General features: G+C 40.7%; 1 protein-coding gene across 1 annotated transcript in view; it reads right to left on the bottom strand.

Annotated features, from left to right (window-relative positions):
- Positions 1–22,196, bottom strand: part of PTPRG (protein tyrosine phosphatase receptor type G) — a 375,335-nt gene that overhangs the window by 41,309 nt on the left and 311,830 nt on the right. The window contains exon 13 of the mRNA XM_065749431.1: positions 21,229–21,361. Coding sequence (XP_065605503.1) covers positions 21,229–21,361 — 133 coding nt within the window. The remainder of the gene's footprint in view (positions 1–21,228; positions 21,362–22,196) is intronic.

The raw sequence follows: 22,196 nt of genomic DNA, 5'->3' as shown, positions 1-22,196 counted from the left end.
CTCTGAAATACGCCTGTGTGCAGTGAAGCACACCGTTTTCTCTAGCCCCATATGTTTTTTTGGCTCCTTTTCCCTAGGGTACAATAACTGTGCGAGATTCTGGCGATCAGACACACAATTGTCACATATGGACTGAAAGGCAGAAAGTACAACACTGCGAGATTAGCATCTCCCTGGAGAAGGGGCAGAGGCGGGGGCTGGAGAGCAAAGACAGCGTTAGGGAGAGCATCCTCCTGCCCTGAGTCTTTTTGCAAAGATACTGACAGCACTTTATTAAAGCAAACTAGCAGAACGTTAAATGCAGAGCAGCAGCACCTTATTATCACACTGCAGGCAAAATGAATGCGCTGAGAGATGGTCCTGATTATTTGGGGTAGATGCTTGTTCCATCTCCGCTGAACAGAACAGCAGATTAGCTTCAGTGAAAGAAGAGATGTCTCGTGAGATTTTGACACTCCAAACGGGTTTCCTTGGTTATTAGCTAATAAAACTCAAGCAGCTTCTCCTTTATACTCATCTAAAAACGAGAGGGAGAACCAGATCACACCACGGCCTGAAAGCATGGATGCGTTTTATTTTCTTGTAGAAGATAATGCCTTTGTGTTTAGTTAATTCTGCCTCCAGTACAAACAAACAGTGTGTACTGCAACCTATGGAGGGTTGGGAGTAGCTCAGAAGACAGCATTTGGCCTTTGCTCCATGCACTCAGACTTGCAGCATCCCCTGATCTGTGCTGACAGGCGAGAGATCCACGCTGCCCAGGAGCAGCTGAGGCAGAAGGAGAAGCAGCAAGGGATTGCTGTGGTGGGGCAATCAGCTGCCTGCATAGTGGCTCGCTGGCACCATGAGAACAGGGGTTGAATGTGGGAAAATATCAAAGGGGAATGCTTTGCTTTGCGGGGATGTCCAAGAGCCGCGTCCTTCCTCACATGCTGAAGTGAGCGGCATGGTCATCCATCACTTGTACACAAGGGATCTGCGCTTTCCTTCCAGAGAAGTTTCTGTTGGCTGAAGCCAGTGTGTATTCCCTATCCAAGGCTACCCAGATTTATTCCTTATTTCTGTAATAGCACCAAGGATCTCTACACTTCTGTTTTTTTTGTTTTTTTTTTTTTGCAGCTACCATATTCTTGGATTCTTACCTCCTAAAGCATGACCAATTTTGGGCAGATGGCTCAAAAGGGTCCTTGGATACCTATTTGCTGCCATCAGTGCAGGGCAGATCTTGTCCTCTGGGTACCCTTCTTCCAGAAATGGCCTCCCACACATGGGAACTCTGCAGAAGGTACATTTGGTAATGAAGAGGTGCTGCAGCCACCTCACTTTCACACACAGCCTTTGCCCTGTGGGCAGGACTGACTGAGCAGAAGTCAAACCAGGATCCACAATGGACCTTCATACCAGGCTGCACAGGACACGGCTCACTCTTTATCGAATGCAACCTAGATACAAGCATTCATTCACCATGCCCCCAAATCCTGGGGGGGGGGGGCTGCAAATAACTACCAAATAGGGCAACAAAGACAGGAAATTATCCCTTTCACTACCTCTGCGCATTCATTCTCACTTTCAATAGAAGAAAAGATGCATCAGATTCTCATTGAACTGTTTTGCATGTTTTCCAGGAGACACAATTAAGATTGGTTTCTGCTGGCACCAAAAACAGAGTATGTATGCAGTCAAGTGTACTAGTAACACATGGCTCTGCACTTTAAACTAGCTTCACTATTCCTTGGCAAGCATTTGTCACTGTCAGAATTGGCAATGACTCCTCAGAAAAGAGCTGCAGACTACGAAACAACAGAAGAGCTGCAAATCACAACCATGTCACCAGCGGAGCAGTGGATGGGAGCCTGGACAACAGCTGTCTGCAGTCTGCACTGCTCTAGCTGGGGTCATCAGTCACTGACTTTTATGAGCAATAAAAATGACTCAAGCGTTCAGAAGAAAAAGAGAAAAGAAAACCACACAGAAAAAGCTGATCTTATGAATATGAATAAGTGAGCAGCATGGAGCACTGATATGCTGTTCATTGTATCAGAGGGACATCTGCATTTACTCTTTTTTAGCTAGAAAATGGCTTATATTGCCCCAGTTTTCTACAATTATTTTCCTTCTCAGGTCTTAATGCTTAATGATCAGAATCCAAAAGCTGGGTTACAAAAGAACCTACGCTGTGCTGGAACAGTAACGCTGTGAGGGCTGACTGAACTTGAGCTATGGGAGGATATCCAGAGCAGGAATGCATAAAAATGAAGACAGTGAATGAAAGCTGAAAAAGGAGAAAATTCCCCTGTTATATTGCTCCTGCATATCTCCCCTGAAACGATTTGCCTTCTCCCCAACAAAGCAATTTCTGCCTGTAATCTTCTTGAGCAGTGCTAAGCATCATACAGATACGATAACTTGAGAGGTCTAGACAGTACATGGATAGATTTCAGAAGTTCACAGCTGCCAAGTCCTCAGCAGACAGAATGGCGAGAAGGAGACCGTCCCTTTCACAGGGCTTTCTCTGAGCAAGGAGAAATACCTTCTCACATCAGTGAGCTGTGACACACTGACACAGTCCCATAGAAGCCAAGAGGCTCCAAATGCTAAATGATGGGCAGTCCAACCACACACACATTGAATGACACATTCTACTATATCACAGAGAAATAAAGACAAGAAAAATGCAGAAGGTGGGCAAAACACAGAGACAGTATTTGGGATGAAGAACACACCACTGGTAGAATTCTCCATCTGAGAAACTAATCTGCAAACAAGGCAGGGGATTTTTGACAGAGGAGAACAGCTAATTTAATATTGACGGCCTAAATTTGCCAGCTGACTGCACAGCTCTCCACGAAATTAAAAATCCTCTTCTCCCTATCCTCTGAGATTTTGATGGCAGCTTCCTGCACCAGAAATACACACCCATTTAAATCACACACAGTACTGAACTCAGACTTTATACAAGGAATAATCATTTTAGAAGGCTACACAAATGGCTGAAGAGTCCTGAAATGACAACACACACCAAGAGGAGCAGCTTTCAAGTCCTCCCCCCTTCGTCAGCTCTGTGATCGGAAAGTGCCCAGGTGGCCAGTGCAGAAAAGCACTTAGAAAGCTCTTTAATTGCAAATTTTAAGTGGATAAATCTTAGTTTAACTCAGCACAAACATTTTCCACGCTTCCTTCTCCCATCTTCCCATGGTCCCTGGAGAATGGCAAAGGCAATCGTGAAACCTTATTTGTGATGACACTCGGCCCTGTAACACTTGGTAGCTAATTACTCTCTTGGTGACCTCTGACAGGGCTAGCAGCATCAGACCTTCCCTCCTGCTTTAATCAATACTCACAACAGCTGTGTTGGATACACTCAGCAATTTTACAGATGACTGAATGGGTTTACTCATCAGTATTTTCTACTGCAGGAGAACAAGCTTCCTGGTGAATGTATTACCATTAAATTTTTTAATATCTACAGGTAAAAATGGGATAGAGAAACCTATAGGTGGTATCTTAAAATGGTTTAAAAATTAGGTATGCTTTTAAAAAGCAAAGGGAAGCCTGACATATTCATATTCTGCCCTCACATTCAACTATGTATTTAATGCAATATTTGTGCCAAAAAGACTAGAAAATCAGAGGAAAACAAAGACAAGCCTTTTCCTTAGGCAGTTCCTATAACACGTGTGCTTCTAATGCCCCAAACACAATGTAATATTAAAAAGAAACCTAAAACTTTCTCACCAAAGGAAGCTAAATTTAACCAAGTGAAGAGTTGTTCTGTAATCACAAGAACTGCAGCAATCAGAGAAGATTGCCTCTTAGCAGAAAGGAGCTTTTAGCAGCACCTCTAAGAACACAAAATTGGGCATACTTGATATTATCATTTCAGGACATGAATTCCCCTTAGGATGAATCTCAGAAGAGGAAAGAATAAAAACAGAGGGTGGCACACCAGGAGGTTAAAATGCAGGTATTTTTAATGCAAAGTGTAATTCAACCGGATGAAAATTGTGTTATAAGAAGCACAATACAGACAAGATCCCAGCTAAGACAGGACAGCACAAACTTTGCTTCTGTTTGGAAACCTCACCTAAGACCTCCTAGTTAAACCCACCTAATCCCTCAAAATGGAAGAGCCCTGCTCTTCTCTTTGCAAAAAATGTTATTTCATTCTTCCAAATGAGACATCAGGATATTCAACCAACAGATACTTTAGGTATCCCAAGCCACAGACTGGAACCTAGCATAACACATGGATGTACTAGCAACCTCAGCATAGATTTACTGTTTTGAAGGCTCTGCCCATCTTCAGGCAGAAATGTCACCGTTTGTTAAATACAACAAAATACTCAATGGGAAGCTCTCTCATCAGACATACCCGCTTGCACCAGGACTAAAACTGCATGGGAGAACTAGGAAGGTTTCCCACCGCTGTTGGACATACTTCATCTTATTTGGGGCCAAGGGAAAACACTGAAAGTATGATTACTTCCCTCCTCTTTTCATCACCGTGTATTCAGAAGGTGAGCCTTTTTCACTGTCCATCTCAAAAAGAAATGGCTACTTAAATTTGTTTAATGTTCTATTTCTTTACTCTGTTTAGAACACAATTACACACAGAACAAAAGGACACCTTTAGAAGCATAGCACAAAGGAAAAGAAAAGAGCAGCTGGCACCAAGAGCAGAGAAGCAAATTATTTAGTACCTGGGAGATAATGAGAATGCTGAAAAACACTTCTTAATGGTAGTGCTCCGCCAGAGCTATGTCCGTCACCTCATCACACTAATACACACAGACTGGGTGGCAGCCAGCTGCTCCTCCCTCCCCACCCAACTCCCTGAAAGCAAAGATTTGTATGCTGCTGAATAATAAACCTGGACAGAAGTCTTGAGGATCATTAATCTCGCTATCAATCAACCCATTTGGAGATTTGCTTCTTGCTGCTGTTGGTGCTAATGTGGCAGCGACTCGAGAGCTCTGGGGAAGCCTGGAGTATGTGTGTCTGAAGAATTGCTTTAATGAGTTTCTTGCATTCAAAGGTTAACAAATGTGATGAGGAAACACAAACTTCGGAGACAATAAAATACCTCGCACTTCACTAAACCACTGAGGATACTGCACTGTGTATTCTGCTCCAGCATGCTGAATAAATCTCTAACAAGCTGTGCAAAAACACGTGAGTCAGACCCCAATGACCTGACTGGGATGCCAGGAGAGATTCAGGCACGTAGTGCAAGCTCTGCCTGCTCCAATGCTCCTTAGCTGCTGGGCTAAGTACCTTGGGCATAGCTCTGCACTAATAACAGCCATGCCGCAGGGAAGTAAGTTGTATTACCTGAAGTAGACTTCTGGTCAAACTGGATAATCAGTGTGGTACAAACATATCCACTGGGTTCACTTTGCTAAAGACATCAGCCCCACATCAATTAACAGATCAGCATAAAATGTCCCTGCATCAGTAGGATCCATCCAGTAGCATTTGCATTAAGCACCGCTGTACTTTCTGCAAGAGTGTTTCTAGAAGCTGAATAGCATCACTGATAGCAATAACACCAAACAAACCCTAAGGTAACACTATAAGAAAAATCTAATTAATACCCCAAATTAGTATGCAGTATTAAGCATACTCGGGCATAATAAAGGAGCACACAAAGTAGAAACAATGCATATTTTAAATTAATATTTTTGTAGAAAATATAAGCTGTAATAAAAAAGATCTAGAAATATTATGAGCAACTAATGGAGGCACAATCCACCACACCATGAAGCAGAGGGGAGTACCAGGATCATCTTGAAAGTACTTGAGATAAAAAGAGAAAGAGTTTCTCCTTTCAAAGAGATTATCAAGAAAAAGGACATCTTTGAAGTTTCAGGCCTATGGCTCATCCAAAGCCCCTTGAATTTTAGTGTCAAGGAAACACATTTATTGCACATGGGGAATCAAAGCACGAGGCATATCAGAGAAGTTATCATGGAGTATATTGACAGATCCCCAATTACAGAGAAGAGTCAAGAACTGAAAAATCACAAAGCAACAGATGTAGAAGAGACTGCTTTTAAGAAATCATTCAAAATCATTCTGAAGATACAAAGCACTTTCATCCTCATGACAAGCTCTTTTTCAGTGAGCATACACTTGGGCAAATAAACTACTGCTTTCCTGTTGTCTTAATCAGTGTGTAGACACATCTAATAACAAAATGAATCAGAGGGAGGAGAAGATTTTGATTCAAGATAAAAGTTCACTGCAAGTGAGGAAAACAGAAGAAATTCAGTCGACCGATGTTAATCATTAGATCCCTTAGCACAATATACTGTTTAATTTATTTTCTACTTACAGACTGTTCTCCTTATTTGCATGATTTCCAAAGTTTCAATTCAGATTTTATTAAGCTCTCTATAACCTTTCAGCGTTGACAAGTGTTGGACTGGAGGAAAGAAGAAAAAACCCACAAGAATGGAGTTTGCATCTCAGAAAGCAACCTATGGATGCTTTCTCATGTATGAAGAATGTGCCTCGACACATCAGGCGCTTGCTCAGAAGTAGACATGGAAATTAAAAGCAAGCTCTTGTCTCACTGTTTTCTTTTCTTTTACAGCATATGAAGTGACATGGCTGCAAAGGCAGGCATGCTGTCCTGGAGGAACGTGGGAGATGTCTGCTCCTAGGGGAACTGTTCAGCGCTGACACCTCAAACCATTCAGGTTCATTTCACGCCTACTGTATTTATGCACTTCATTTCCATGTTCTTAAATGCTCTTTGGTGGGGATTTTGCTGCCATTAGTGTAGGAGCAAGACAGTTCAAGAGAGGAAGAAGAGCAGCCCTCACCATGGCCAGTAGGTGCACGTGAGTAGACAGGCAAAAACTGCTCCCAGCCCCAACCTAGGGCTCCCACTCCAACTATTTCCATCTTCGTTGGTAACTGGGATCTGTAGTAACAAGCCTTCCCATTTTACTCCTATAGTTTAATTCAAGGAGTTTTGTGAGCTAAAAATGCGTAAAATGCAGACTAAACAGCAGAGTATTTTGCCACTATTTCTGGTAGTTTTGTCCCAGACATTTGGTTTCAGATCTGTGATTTCTTGTCGAGAACACACAAGTGTGAAATACTTGTTGATCCGTTTATTCATTTGCCTCCTGGCTGATCGTAGCCATTTTGACAGAACAGACAAATTGACTTGCTCCGTGTTGTTTTTTCACATGCTTCTCCACCAGCCTGCAAACACTGCCCGACTCCACAGATGCTGCACTTAGGTCTTCCTTTCACTCCTGCACCCTCGTTTTGCATCCTGCACCCTCATTTCTGAGGCTTGCTAAGCATGTTTCTCACAATACCCAGAATGTCTTAGATTTCACAAGCTCTCACTACAGCAGCTTCCACAACTCCATCTGCCAGACGGAAATGATCCATAATATTTAGAAAAACTCTTTTTGAACCATTCATACCCAATGAGCAATTTACATCACTCTTTAGGACACTCCACATAGCTGCTGGCATGGATGCTCAAATATACCTGTGGCAATTGCACTTGGTTACTGCAGGCAGCATTTAACCATTATCTATGACACATCTCAGCAAGTCATCTGTTTTTCCAAGTCATGAACAAACACTGCAATTTGGAAAGGGAATGACAATGTTCCTGAACATTCTCAGTGAGGAAATGGCAAATGTAGCTTCAAGTGGTCAGGCAAAATCCTGTAACAACAGCACAAGTTATTCAATGCAAAGTAATTTCAGCAGGCTAAAGGATGAGTCACTTTTCCCAGATGGACACGTAGCAGAGCACAGTACATTTAATTGATACGCTCTTTTATTTCCATACATACCATCTCCCTCTGGTTTGTCTAGACCAATGGGATGCAGCATTGCCAGGAAAACGTGGAAGAATGCAAGCTTGGCATGGCATAGTAACTAAATGTTGATTCAAGAAATTATGAGTCATTCATGGGGACAGATCCCAGGCTTCAAGTGATGCTCTACTCATCTTACCCTCATGTGATTACAGCGAGTTTGCTCACAACTCGCTGCTCACACACCTAATTAGATTCCTGAAAAGCAGTTTGCTGTGCCATAAGCTTGTCACTTTGTATCCTGCTTTATCTCCAACCCACTCAATTAATAATAAATTCCATTTATTATAAAAGCATTTGTTTCAATGTATACGATGCTATCAGCAGCCATCTCATTAATATTTACTCTCACAAAGCGGCCTGCTGGTGGTAAGGTCTCAGATACAACTACTGGTGTTAAAAGAAGAAAACACATGTAGGCCAAAAGTCAAAACAGAACATGAGCTGTAACAAAACATCTGACACATATGAATCTAACTCTTGCACAGAAAGCCCAGTAAATACAATAATGCTGGGGGAGAGAGATGACGACGTGCAAGTCCATTCCGTCACCACAAAAATGAGGTGTGAAGCTGCCAACACATCTGTCCCTGGGGTGAGGAGTTGCTGTCTGGAGCATCGAGGAGAAGCGATGTTGGAAGGAAGTATGGAAGAGGAACATTCCTCCCCCGTGCTATATACCCCAATGAACCTTAATCCCTGGGCTAGGGGAACACAAGGAGTACAAAGACAGTTTAAAGTCCTTTTTCTTCAGCATCCTTTTCTGTGCTTAGCACACAGGGAATCCTGCCTCAGATTGATAATGGGAAGTCAATGGGACCCCACACTTTTCAGTTAAGGAGTGAGGGAGAAGAGAGCTGCAGACAGTTTAAATGTTTAAAAAAAGATGGTACAAAGCTCTTCCGGGGCAAGAATGCATTGCCAGGGACAGATTGGACATCCAAGTGGAAGCTTAAATTCTGCAGATAACACTGAAGTTCACCAAAATCTCAGAGTTGCAATAAAACATGGACTTTTCATTTCTCCACAGGCCTAAGAGCAGCTTGTATAATTACAAGAGCTGGTGAAATGGGAGCATTTCTTCTATGTTCAGAAGCGCCCAGCTGCTTCTCATGCAGAATGCTCCTGAGAGTGAGATTACACATTCAGACATGGTGAGATGAAGCAGCTGCTGCGAATGTATTTCAAATACTGTGATTTCTCCTCTTCTGCTCGCTTATTCCGTGCATCTTGAATAAAACTATGCTGCAGGGACAACAAGTCTCTTTCTAGTAGTCCCCACCTATTCCTTTAAACTATACAGCAGGGAACTTGTTCAGTGTAGCTCTGTGGATAACAAAAACAGTGATGTTGAACTCTAACCTTCAGCTACCACAAAGAGCTAAATTAATTCCCTACAGCACATCACTGCTGCTTTTGAAAAGGCCCAGAGTCTGCAAAAAACAGATGGAAACGAAACTTAGAGACCTTTAAAGATGTCAAGCATTTCCTTGCAATGATGGCATAAGAATCTTTCTTCTTCCCATCAATTTTTTTTATTAATCAGAGCACACATGGCAGCTCCCTGTGTGGCACCACTCAGGACTCACCCCATCAACAGAAAAGCTTGGGAAATTATCACCTCAAGTTTTTACCACTGGGATAACAATGCTTTTATACCTAGAATTAAAAAGATGAATTGTCACAGCCTGGTAAATCAATATGCAACAGCAGGCACCAAACTCCAATGCCACTTCTCGTCCCTTTTCTTCCCACAGACTGTAACTGTCCTCAGTACAAGACTCAGCTCACAGACCCATGGAAAGGACACCTACTGCACTTTGTCACCTTTGTGCTTTTGCTTTCAGGGCTACTGTTTTGCACATCTTGAAGCACTAACACGTTTTGGACTGCAGGAACCTGCTCAGGAAGACAAATATTCAAGAGAACTGCGGAGCCCCCGTAGACCCCCAAATCCTTGTCCACCATCAAATGACATTGGACAGAATATTTTTGATCATCCATTTCCATGAAGCTGTTTGTGTGAGGATCTGAATCAAGCTACTCTTCCTCTTCCAAAGAGCATTTGCCAGAAAAAATGCCAGAAACTGCCATTTCTAACGTCAAGAGGGCAGAGTGCTTGTGAAGTGCCAACCATCTCTGAAGAGACATTGGGGACCCAGTGTCAGGTTCTTATTCAGAGATGACAGCCTTTACCATAAGTGTAAGATTAAGGGTTCTGCCCTACTGACTGTAGCCAAGTGCTCCACAGGAGTTGGCTTAGCAGTGATAAATGTCACGTTTACAATGCATTTTGCAACATGAAAGTCCATAATTTGCTTTCCAGGGACCTCTACGCTTGATTATCAGGAGATTCAGAAGCATTCACCGAAGCCTAATGAATAGAATTAACACATCATTTAAATAGAGACTAATATGTATGCAAATTAGAAAAAGTTAGAAATAAGAATTCAACCCATCATTTGAGAAAATGTAGACCACAACCTCATGAAATATGAATGTTTCAATTCACATCATATCTTCACATCTATGTTAGCTGCTTTGCATGTGAACAATGGGGTGCATCAAGCCCATTTTGATTTTATATTTGAACTAGGACTTATAGAACGGATTACATTGAAACTTGAATAATATATATGCTAATTAAATACACCGTTTAATGACATAAATAAAGACAAAGACCAACACAAGCTAATTTATATTTGCAAATTTCCTAATTACTGTGTTTTCCTTTGGAAAGCAGGAACTTTATTTTCACAGTCACTGAAAAAAAAAAAGAGAATAATTTCTTAGTTGAAATGATTTTAAAAACCTTTTCAACTTTTTTTTTTATTCTTTAGGACCGATTCAGATAGGAGTCAGAACTCCAGTGTGTTCTGACCTGTAAGCTGGCAGAAAGAAATGCACGCCGCTCATACCGACAGAAGAAGCATTCTCGTTTTAACAAGCTAAGTGTTCTACAATAAACTGAATGAATTCACAACATGCAAGGTTTGTAGGAGCAGCACAATATGCACTGTGCATCCCAAGGCATTTGTTTTTGCCAAGTTGCATAGGTTGGCACTTTATTTTAAGAAAAGTGGAAAAAAAGCCCACCTCTGCTCGTTATTGTTTTACTAGGCTGCTGATTCCTAGTATTTATCCGTCCTGTTAAGATTGCTGAATTGATTTAATATTCTTCCCCTATAATTTTACACTCAGCCCACATCCTGCTGTGAAATAGCTAGTGCTAATGTTAGTCCAAATGCTGCTGTGGGACTTAGGACAGCACAGGGCACTTCAACAGCTATATTTTATGGTTACAAGGAGAGAGAAAAAATATAATTCATCTGGTTGCTGTGGTTAATTCACAGTTTCACAGCAGAGGTATACTGTTCCCTCTGGGTACATCTACTTGTATTATAGGATATTTCATTCACAGTTCATCTGAGATATTCCTTTAACTGTGAACCTACCAATTTATGCCAGTATATCTCCTACAGAGATAGCTGTTTATAATTTAACATATACTCTTGCATACTAAAAATATTATATAACATATATAAACTAGTAAGAGATGAACAGAGAGCATAAACTATCAGCAAATCCAACAGCAACAGGTTCATAAATTGTTTCTTGCAGCTGAGAAGAGGAACAAAAAGAACAAGCCCAGTATCTTAAGAGATACTCTCATTTTTGGCTTTTTTCCCACAAGTTTATTTAATTTCAGAGAAAGCTTGATTACAAGTTTTGATTTGTTTCCCTTTTTAATAGCTGATCACAGTTCTAACAGCTGGAATTCAAGTTTTAAAGCATTACAGCTTCTTGTAAAATAGCTCAGACACCAACTAGCAGCTGAGTCAGAGAGGGCAGCGGTAACATCCTGTACTGAAACACATACTCCTCATAGCACACTATTTCCCAGTGCTTACAAACCAGTTCTTAGTGGAGCCTAACTGGAACATGTGAATATTTAAAAAAGGTTGGTTCAGAATCAAGCACCATAAAATAGTTCCTTTAATCCACTTACTGCCCAGATCAGATCTTGCTCATTTCTTTTCAAGATCTCATTACCACAGCAGTAGTGTGGAAGGCATTTATAGAGAAGGTGTCTGGAATTAATCCATTTAATTAGTTCCACAGAAACAAAACAGAAAGATCAATTGCAGCTGTGCTACAGATTCCTCATTGCCTGACCTGAGCTGCCCCTGCCTGCTCCCCTTTGCTGTCTCCACAGAAAAAGATATTTCTGCAAATATTGGGGAAATGCTGTGACACCTCTAAACAAAGTGGTGAGGTGTGTGTCAACAGCAATTTTCCAACGTGCTGTTGGGACTTTATCCCTTCTAGTGAACTAGATGGCCTGTGGGCAAAGCATACCCTAAACATCTCAGCTCCTACAGGACACATTTTATAGCAAATTGAGGATTAAAATAAAACCCTTTGGTTGTCATTTTGTTGTTTTCAAGGTCACTGACAAGTTATTTTGAATTCCAGTCTTCCACAACCAAAGCACAAATCCTGTTTCAATTACAGCTGAATGCTTGACATTATCTTTCAAAAAAAGGTGATGCAGATTTGGGCTCCCACTGAGTTTTTAAAAGTGCCTGAAGAAAAAAACGCTCACAAAACTGACCCACATGGTACAAACATCCCAGAAACTGTGAAGCACAGCTTCAAGTAAGAGTCTTCATTTAAAGGCACCTCTGAAAATAATCACAATCGAGAAGGCTCCAGGACTGCCTGTGCTGGGACAGGAATCTTGAAGCAACCACCATTCCCTGTTTCTTTTGCAATAAACTTCTTTAATGTAGTGGCATCTCCAGGGCTGGTCACCCTGGGTGCTTCCTCTCAGGGTCCGTTCCCTCGCCACCAAGGATGACCAAGGAGCACCATGCTGGTGCTCACTGTTGATAATGGCCATACTGGCACGGGCAATGTAGCGGAGCCTTGGGTAACACTCAGTAAGGGTAGCAAACAACTACAACAACCACTGCTCCCCTTTTAAAAAGCTTCCAATCGTTGTTCTCCTAATTCTTTCCTAATCATAGGCTCCCCACTGCAGGAGAACAGATGGAATGAAACTCTAAACAGATTTTTTTCCTCCAACCTGCATGTCTCCTGACACAGTTGTCCTCTGCAAGCTGCCTCTGCAGTTTCTCTCCTGCCCATTTTGTATTTCCCTTGCCCTACCCAAAGCTGTAGCCCTCCCTCTCTCTTCCCCACACTTCTTCAGTGTGCTCTTTTATTGGCTTTACATTACTCACTTTGAATGTGATGCATTTGAACTGTATCTTCTAAACGTTTTTTCACCCTTCTAGTCTGTGATTCACAGGACAATTTATCACACGACTCCTCTTTTCTTACACTTGCACGTGTGCTTTAAAGCTCACACCATAGAACTGTGCAGAATGAGCCTCTGAGCTCCCATGCAGGATCAATGACTCCTGTGGTGTGCCTGACGAATAGCTGCTTAACCTTTTTTTGGAGCCTAGAAATGATAGAATTTCTGTAGTCCACTGCTTTATTGTCTTTCCTGTCATAAAGCCTTTTCTGCTGTCAAACCTAAATTTCCCTCCTGCTTCGATTTAAGCCCAAGACTCCTCATCCTAAGCACAACGGACACAGAAGATCATTTATTCCTTGCAGGTCCCCTTCATGTACTAGAGCACTTGCATCCTCTCAGCTAGCCATCCTGCCTGCCCATCTGGTCTAACCAACTTCCTCACAGGAAAGGTAACTTGCACAAGAACAACTACAGTCCTTTCTCATTTACACCTGATACACCAGCCTCCCATAAATTTATATTTGCTTTTCATTTGCAGGACAGCTGTGAGGAGAAATCTGCTTCATGAAATTCAGATGAAGGCTGGACACGCACGACAGAGGAGGAAGAAACTGGCTACAAGTACCTGGCAAGGAGTAACCTGTTATGGCACTTATGTACTCTTGAAACCCACTCAAGGTGATGCAGATTCTTCAGCTGAGGACTCAAATTTGCAAGAGCAAGGTCTGCTTTAAACTGATACCAGTTACTCAAGAGTCACTCTGCTAACATCAGTGGGGCTGCACAGATTTGAACCCCAAGCAAAACCCAAACTGTGCTGCTTCCTTGAAATGGGACATCCCAGGGTTAAAATTCTGGAAATCAGCACTGATATGCACTTGTCCCACTCCAACTTCTTTTCTTTCTCCTTTCCAAGGCAAAATCTTTTTGTTTTAAAGCAGTAGCTCACTACTGACCTCACCAGTGAGGAAACTGAATGCTTGCAGAGTTCTGTTTTGCGAGAAAAAGTAAAACTAGTGTTAATTAAAGAAGAGTAAAAGTAACAGGCATATAATGAGATAACATGCCCCTTTACACAATCTAGCTCTTAACAGATCATCCAGCATGCTTAAAAAGCAACTTTCCATCTGCAAATCTGTCTCTCTCTCTTTTTTGTCTAATGAGCATGAGTTAGTTTGTTCAAAAGCCCAAATGGGCATCTCAGGGCCAATTCCACAGCAGGGGGCCCGTTACTATAACAACTGACAACTCCCATGATTTCTGAAAGGCCTGAAGGAGCTGTTGGGGAAACGCTTTGTGAGGAAGAAGTCAGGGAGGAACCTGCTCCTGCACATGGGAAGGCCCAGTGCCCAACCATCAGCTTGGATCCTTTCCTGTTCCCCACAAGAAAAAAGGATGAAACTCCACAGCCCGTCAGGAGAGGAAGAGCAGGCACATGCCACACTTTTGACTCTCCTCACGAGCTATTCTCACCCCAGGCTGCACGTCGCTGGATGAAAGAGCAGAGAAGCATTTGGAGAAGTTTTCGTATCGATTTTCCCCACAATGGAAGAATGATGAGCGCTCCAAGAATGATACCAACAGCTAGAACAAGCAACTGGCAGCTGCCCTAAGCTTCAGGTTTGAAAGCAAGCTGCTGGCCATGGGTACAAAGGCTGAGCTCGGCTCCCTGCTTGAGATGAGAGGAAGATGATCACAGGCTACTCCCCTTTAATGAAAACAAGCAACACTTTGAGATACCGCACACAAAAGGGCCTGGTGTTTCAGTACCTTTACCTCCAGCACTGGCAAAATAAAATACAGTGCAGGTCTTCTGCAACAAAGCCTAGAGTGTTTCTCCTGCATTGCCTGGGTTGAGACAGGGAGATCAGAGGGCTCCAGAATCAGGTTGGGCTGGACCCTATTTGCCAGGCAACACTTCCTGTGATGCTGCTTTTCATCATATCAAACTCCACATAGCCATTCCCAGTGCTGCATGCCGCGTTTGTTTTTAGCAGGGCACATTAGTTACTAAACCTCAAAACTCAGGGATGGGTTTCAGGCACACAACTCACCTCCATGTTTCTTCTCATTTCCTGTTGTGTTGCCCACCTCAGCTCAGGAAATGTCTTTCCTTTGTCAGTTAATTTTCCCCATGGGCTGTGATGACATAGGCTGCACTCTGGGGCACCGCAATCCTCAAGCAGAGCACAAGCAGCTGGACATGGTCCTCAGGCAGCGCTGGAGCAGTGTCAGCATAAGCATCCTCATCCCTTCTGCTCATTCCTGCCTCTTGCTGGGCCCTCAGCTATGCCAGTGCAATTCTGGTTACTGCATGAATCAGACTGGCAATTAATCTGGTTTAAATTAGAGCATAAAAGTCCTCTTCTTTAAAAAAAAAACACCAAAAAACAAAACAAACAAAACAAAACCCAAACCAATATGGATTATTTCTCAATCCAGCTCATCACATGGCTGTACAAACATTTGCTTTGGTATCACGGAGGGCACTGCAAGGGCAGGAATGGAGGAGGCTGCTTAAACCACTGCTGTTGAAATAAATACTTGAGCAACTGCACCTGAGGCATTCTGAAAATCAACACATAGGCTCTCAGAAAGTGTTGCCTAGCATGTCCAGGAGTGAGAAAACAAGTAGAGTCACAAATTTTTTAGAGTAAGCTGAAGCAGCTTTTATCATTGTGAGCAAGCAATTTTACAGTGGCCTGTAAATTTGCAATGTTCCTTTTTCAATCAGTACAGTAGATGAACAACACACTGTGTACTCATAAAATAAAACCAAGAGATAGGTTCAGGTGACAATTTCAGCACTTTTTACAACCTACTACAGGCAGTTCTCTCTTTTTTTTTTTTTTTTCCAGTGAAATTTTAGCACTGTCTTAGCTGTGGAGCAGCTCATATTCCCCAGAATTTAACATCAAACATCAGTTTTCCAAGGCATGGTAATTAGACATGATAACTACAACAGTCTTTGGTCTTATGCTTCAGCTTTCACTTCTAAATTACAAATTGATTTAAAGATACAGCAAACCAATACTTTTTTTGGTGCTGTTTCACCAGTGACTGCATTCAGATGCTGAAATATTGAACACCTGAGCTTGCTCCCAGTGAGGTCTTTGCCACTGAGTTCAACAACAAGATTGTCAAACTGTAAGTGACTTGGCCCCAGGTCACACAGAAAATCAATGACAGTCAGAGAACAAACCTGTATCTCCTGGTGCTCAGTGTTGTTCCTTCTGCACAGAAAGGTACTGCTGGAGAAGTGTGAGGCTCTGCCACAAGACCTGTTCCAAGGCCCCTGTTCAATTCAGCAGGATGCTTACCAGAAACCTAAGAAAACTCATATTCTCTACTAAATTCTATAGGGTTTTGCCCAAGGAAATTTAAAAACCTCTTTTTCCCAAGCTGTCTCTTATACACACATGGCTATAAACAAGCAGTGCGAGCTTGCTTGCTCTTTGAAAGGCAGCAGCTGTGTTGTTCCAAAAATCCCTCCTGAATGTAAACATATTAGCACTGTATAAACAGCTTGATTTAATAAGAAATGCAATACAATATTCCTGCTTTGTCTTTGGGATCACAGCGTTCATGGTGGCAATAATTCAGAGGTGAATTATGGTATCTGCAGAAAAGAAAGAAACAGAAAACTCTCCAGCTACAGCTCTGAATTAATTTCTTCCTCTTAGCTGAAAATGAGAAATGGCTATAATTTAGTACCCATTTAAAAGTTGCTGTTGGCTAAACTCTAAAATCTTAATTGCTTCTTAATATTCTCTGCTTATTTTTCCCTTTGAAATCACAGTCTATAGCAATGTAGTATTTAGATTAAAAATCAAAATGGAAAACAAACAGGGGAAGGTCACCAGTCACTCCTAAAAATCCAGTTATTTTCTAAAGTGACAGAATGCAATATGCATCTTAGTATTTTAGTTGATTTCTTAACCCTATTCACACTTTTACACCCCTGTGAGAAAGGAAGTGCCACTGACCCTGGGTTTTCCTTGTAATGTCAATGTTCAGGACCTATTCAAGTTGCAAGAAGAATATAGAAAAGGCTTCAAGCCATAGTATGGCTCATCATGCTGTAGGAACCCGCCACGTTGCAAAAAAAAACTGAAGTCACACTCGATCCCTAAATAGTTTGGAGGTCAGTACCAACACACTCTGTGATTCTCAAAGTTCATAGAAAAGGTTTTAAGAATAACAGTGGCAAAGAACACAGAACATGCAAGTCAAATTTTAAATTGACCTTGAAGAACTGCATTATGATCTCACAGTACTGAGTTTGGATATAAAATCACAGATGCAAAACAGATGCCCAGAAATGCAAAGATCATGTGCTCAGTAAACAGCAGCTTTTAATGCACACACTTGAACGGGCTCTACGTGAGCTAGCGATGCTCCAAAGAAAGATCCTAAAATGAGAGTGAATGGTCCTTCATAAACACAGTGGTTGCTCAAACAGAACCCAATTTCTGGAACCAGTCTGAAAGAAATGAAAGCAGAAGAAGAAAAACCATTGTGCCCCTACAGAAGTGAACGGTGAGTGCTGAGTAATACAAAGATCTGGCCTTCTCACATCTCCTATCTGCTATGAGTCATTACTAAAAAAAATCAGTTTCATGTTTTAGAACTGGGAGCAACTGCTCCCTTCATTGTGCCCAGGGCAGCTCAAGGACCAGCCAGGCCAGTTTCTCCTTCTGAAGAATCAAAGATGCATGGAAACAAGCTTTTGAACTACAGCCCTCGTGCCTGGGAAGCCCAACTCCCAACCAGTCTCCATGCACTCCATGGCTCCCGGTCATCCCACGATAGTGCTCTCTTCATTGTTCTGAGATAACAGGGCAATTTTTGCAGTTTCATTATGCTGACCTAGTTTATTTTCTGCTCTTCCAACTTAAGATCACATAGAACTCTTTGCACAGCAGTGCCATTAAAAGTACTGAATTTAAGAAACTTCAGTGGAAAGGTAATTCAGAACTGCTGCTTGACTGTAAGTTCCCATCCCTTTTCATTACTGAGATGGCTATCATGCTAAAAAGGAGGAACTGACCCTTTCTCATCAACATCAATCATATTATTTTGCCATTTGTACAGGATCCACATGGAAAAGGAGCTGAGAATAGCAAATTACCTCTGCAAATAAGGGAGCCTTATTCAGAAATGGGACAAATCATTCCCAAATACATTAAATTACAAGAAGCCTCTATTGAACACAGCATGGAAGTTCCACAGATGTAGGGAAAGCTTCATCAAAGAGTGACTGGTTCCTACCATTCTCCTTTTCACATAAAGTGAATGGAAAATGAAGTTTCTTTACAATATATCATCACATAGCTTACTTTATTTCTGTATCACAGAATGAGTTACAAAGGAGCAGAATAGAGTGAAACATTTTGAAAAACCTTCTTAAGCAACCCATTAATTCCTTATTTTGGTCCCTGGGTAACAGGACACCAATGCAATGTGAAGAAGCAGAAGGCTTTGTGATACTTCATTGTTCTACTTATGTCACCTCTGTTCTCCAGTCTTCCTAATCCCATAAATGCTCAGAAATGCAAAACTGAAAATATCATTTGTTTTACCCTTATAATGGATTGTCGGAGGGTAACCATGTCTCTTCTACATTTTCTAGTTCTCTGGGTTGTATTTTGTAATGCTTTTTCTCACAAGAGAACAAAGAACTTCTGTGCAAGAAAAAAAACACACCAAAACACCCTAGGTCCAGCATGCCTGTCCCTTGAGGGTTATCCTTCTATAACAAGTGTTTCTCTGCACATAGCATGTTTCCCTTCAATAACATGTTTCCCTTATTAAAAAATCTGTCTCAAACTTGTTTTCATCCCATTTACTTTGACGGTGTTATTTAGCAAATTATTCCATATGTTGCCTATTAGATTTTAAGCTAAGTATTTCTTCCTGAAAATCCAGATCACTGTTTCTTTCAAAGTTGTAAATGAGACTCTGAGGTGTTTGAGGTGTTTTTCCCTTTCTTTAAAGCACTCTCAGAGATAAACATTTTATTTTTCCTAAAGAATGGTAATCACACTGAAAAGGGCACACAAAACGTTGTGTTACCACTTCAATGACATGGTCTGCACAGCGTGAAATGTTACCGTGGACAATTTGTGTTCTAGTTGCTTGCTGATTTATCCTAAAACACGCGTTCACTTCTCTTATATGTGTTCTACATTCGTTTAAAAAGAAATCCTTAGAAATATGAAGCTAGAAACACATTATTTTGAACTAAGAGCACGTGCCCTCAAGTATATTTACTGTTCCTCAGTTCCTTCCATCATATTTGTCAAGAAACTTCTGACAGAATTTCCACATCTGAATTTTTAATCTCTACTTTTTTTTTTTGAACACCAGTTATACATAAAAAATTGATCCACTGTCGTCAAGGGTTTTAATGTATTATACACTCATACCAAAGCTATCGATGAATGTTAACTACTCATGCAAATTATGCAGAGCAGATAAAAACCAACTGCTGTCTGTATGCGAAATAACAAATATTACAGGAAATGTAATTTGATTTCAGTTAAAGCCTTTGTTCATGTACCTCCCTTTATTTATCTGCTTGTATGTTACTACTAACCAAATAAAATGTTATGAGGTAGATGGTTAGGAATTTGAAAGATAAAAAGCATTTAACTTTAATTAATATATCTTAATTTTAGACTTGAATAATATTATAATCTATTAAAAAAACACAGTATTTACCAAAAATTAGTCTCGTCACTAAGCCAGTACTTTCAAACCTTAATGATCTCTCAGGGACAGCACTGTTACTCTTTAAGTGGATTAAATACTAATTTTGCAATTATTTCTCTTCATCCATTAGTGAAATTGCAGGAAATGTAAATGTTTTTCCAACACTGAGAGGTACCAACATTTTCCATAATAGTTAGTATTTTATCTCCAAATCCTTCCTCCCTAGCAGAGTACTTTGTATTGATGCAAGATACACTAGTCCCACAGTACAGTGCTTCAGGATATGCCAACATACTTCGAGGGCTTGGCTGGTAAGAATGTGACCAAGTTTACCCCTTCATATGAAAGAAAAATGGGAGAGATTTTGGAAAGGATGAATACTGACGAAGAGGACACTAAATTGGTATTTTTGTACCTTTTCCAATTTTGGCTTCTATTCATGTACCAGCACAATTTTATTCACTGTTTTATTGAAATCACGTCAATTACTAGCAAATGTAAAGAGAAATTATTTTCACAAGATTATTGCCATCTACTCATATATATTTTAGAAAGTTCCCAGTCTTGACAATTCGTCCAATTAATTGTCAGCAAAATGGGTGTACTGGAAAACTGCTATTTTTTTTAGTTGATTCGGCAAATAGAATGGACTGCTATTTCTCACCAAAGTTTTTCTGTGTCTTGGCTAATTGGATTTTGAAATAATTTCAAAATGCCTTTTCTGAGGCTAATTCCTAGTTAAATTTCACTACAAGATAAATGAGGTGTCTTAGAGTTCTGACACAGGAATGCACTTCAGCTTTTATCTTCCTCTAAATCAACTGAAGTTGGATTTGTTGATGGCCAACCTTGTCTTCACCACTGAGCCCAATTGGTGTAAAGGATGACATCTCTTCTTAAAATGAAATCTTTACATTCAGGATCTTCTAGGCTGTACTTCTGAACACTCTGCCAATGCTAAATTTAGAAGTTGTTCTTAAGAGTATTGCTACGTAACATGAAACAACTTTAACCCCTCTTCATAGCAATACAAAGGAAGAAAATAAACACCTTAAGATCACACAGGAAGTCAGTGGCAAAGCCATGTATGGAATTAAGTCTCAATGGGCTTTCTTCCTAAGACCATTTTTCCTGAGGCTAACTGTGAAAATATTTGTTAGCATTACAGCTGGCTCTATCATGACTACTAACCTGTTTTCATGACGCAAAAAAAAAATAATATTTGAAACTGCTGAATAGTTAACCCAATGGAGACATTCTAGCAGCCAGAGAAATAACTATTCCATCTATCACCATAACATCCAACAAAATACAAAACACAGGACTACATTAAAAAACATCATTCCAAATGTGTTTTAAATCATGATCAGCTTCTGCATGTAAAGGAAACAAGCTCACCTCCAGTAGACAAGCACAGCAATGAGAAGAATGAGGCACACAAAGGTCAGTGCTGATACCACAATAAGTGGGATGATCCATTCCATTTTACCAGGAGATGGTCTCGTGGCCATACTGGAACTGTTCTTGTCAGCTGCATATTAAGCACATAATAAAAACAATCACTGATTGTAAAGAGAATTACAGTGTAGAAAAATGTCTAAGGAAAACAAATAGCTTCCCCATTTTACATGACATGAGCAAACATTCAGAGCAAAGATCTTCTAATTGCAGGGTGGGACTCCATTTGTCTTTAATTTGAAACTTAAGAGCACAGAAGTATGGTGTTTATTGCCACATATGGCTTGGATTTTACTGCTGCCTGTAATTACAGTCTCATATACAATTTTAGGACTCTATCATGCAAGCACCTATTATCAGATATGGAGAATCCCACTGAGTTATTCCGACACAGTAGCAGAGTAAATATTTTGCTCTGTCATTGGTGTTTGCAGGTAAATGTACCCTGTTTCTCAATGCTACAGGGCAGCTCTCCTTGCCAAGCTCAGCATACTTTCCTTCAGAAGTAAATTTCTTGGTAACTATCTTAAAATAAAAAATCCTCAACATGTTGGGTGTCATGTCACATCATTTGCTGAATTGTCACAATCTGGTGAGTTACTGCATACGAATGCACTTTTTAGCATATGGATTGTCAAGATGGATGGATGAATGAATGGATAGTATGTGTTGTAACTGACAGAAGAAATCATTATGCCACAGCTTTTGAACAAAATTAAAGTTGGTCAGTATTCTGAGATCTGGGCGAGTAACTCTGTTTCACTTTTTTTATAACTCTAACACCATGCTAAAATTACTGCAAGTACTGGAGTTAATGAAAGTAGACCCTGTAACTACATTGTATGACAAAAAAAAATTAAAAAGAAAAAGTCTAATTTGTGCTAATTTGAATAGACTTAATGAACAAT

The sequence above is a fragment of the Cyrtonyx montezumae genome, unplaced genomic scaffold (assembly GCF_038088225.1).
Source record: "Cyrtonyx montezumae isolate F1298 unplaced genomic scaffold, pur_monq_1.0 scaffold_6, whole genome shotgun sequence".
NCBI classification, from domain to species: Eukaryota; Metazoa; Chordata; class Aves; order Galliformes; family Odontophoridae; genus Cyrtonyx; species Cyrtonyx montezumae.
This window is presented reverse-complemented; position numbering and strand designations above follow the sequence as displayed.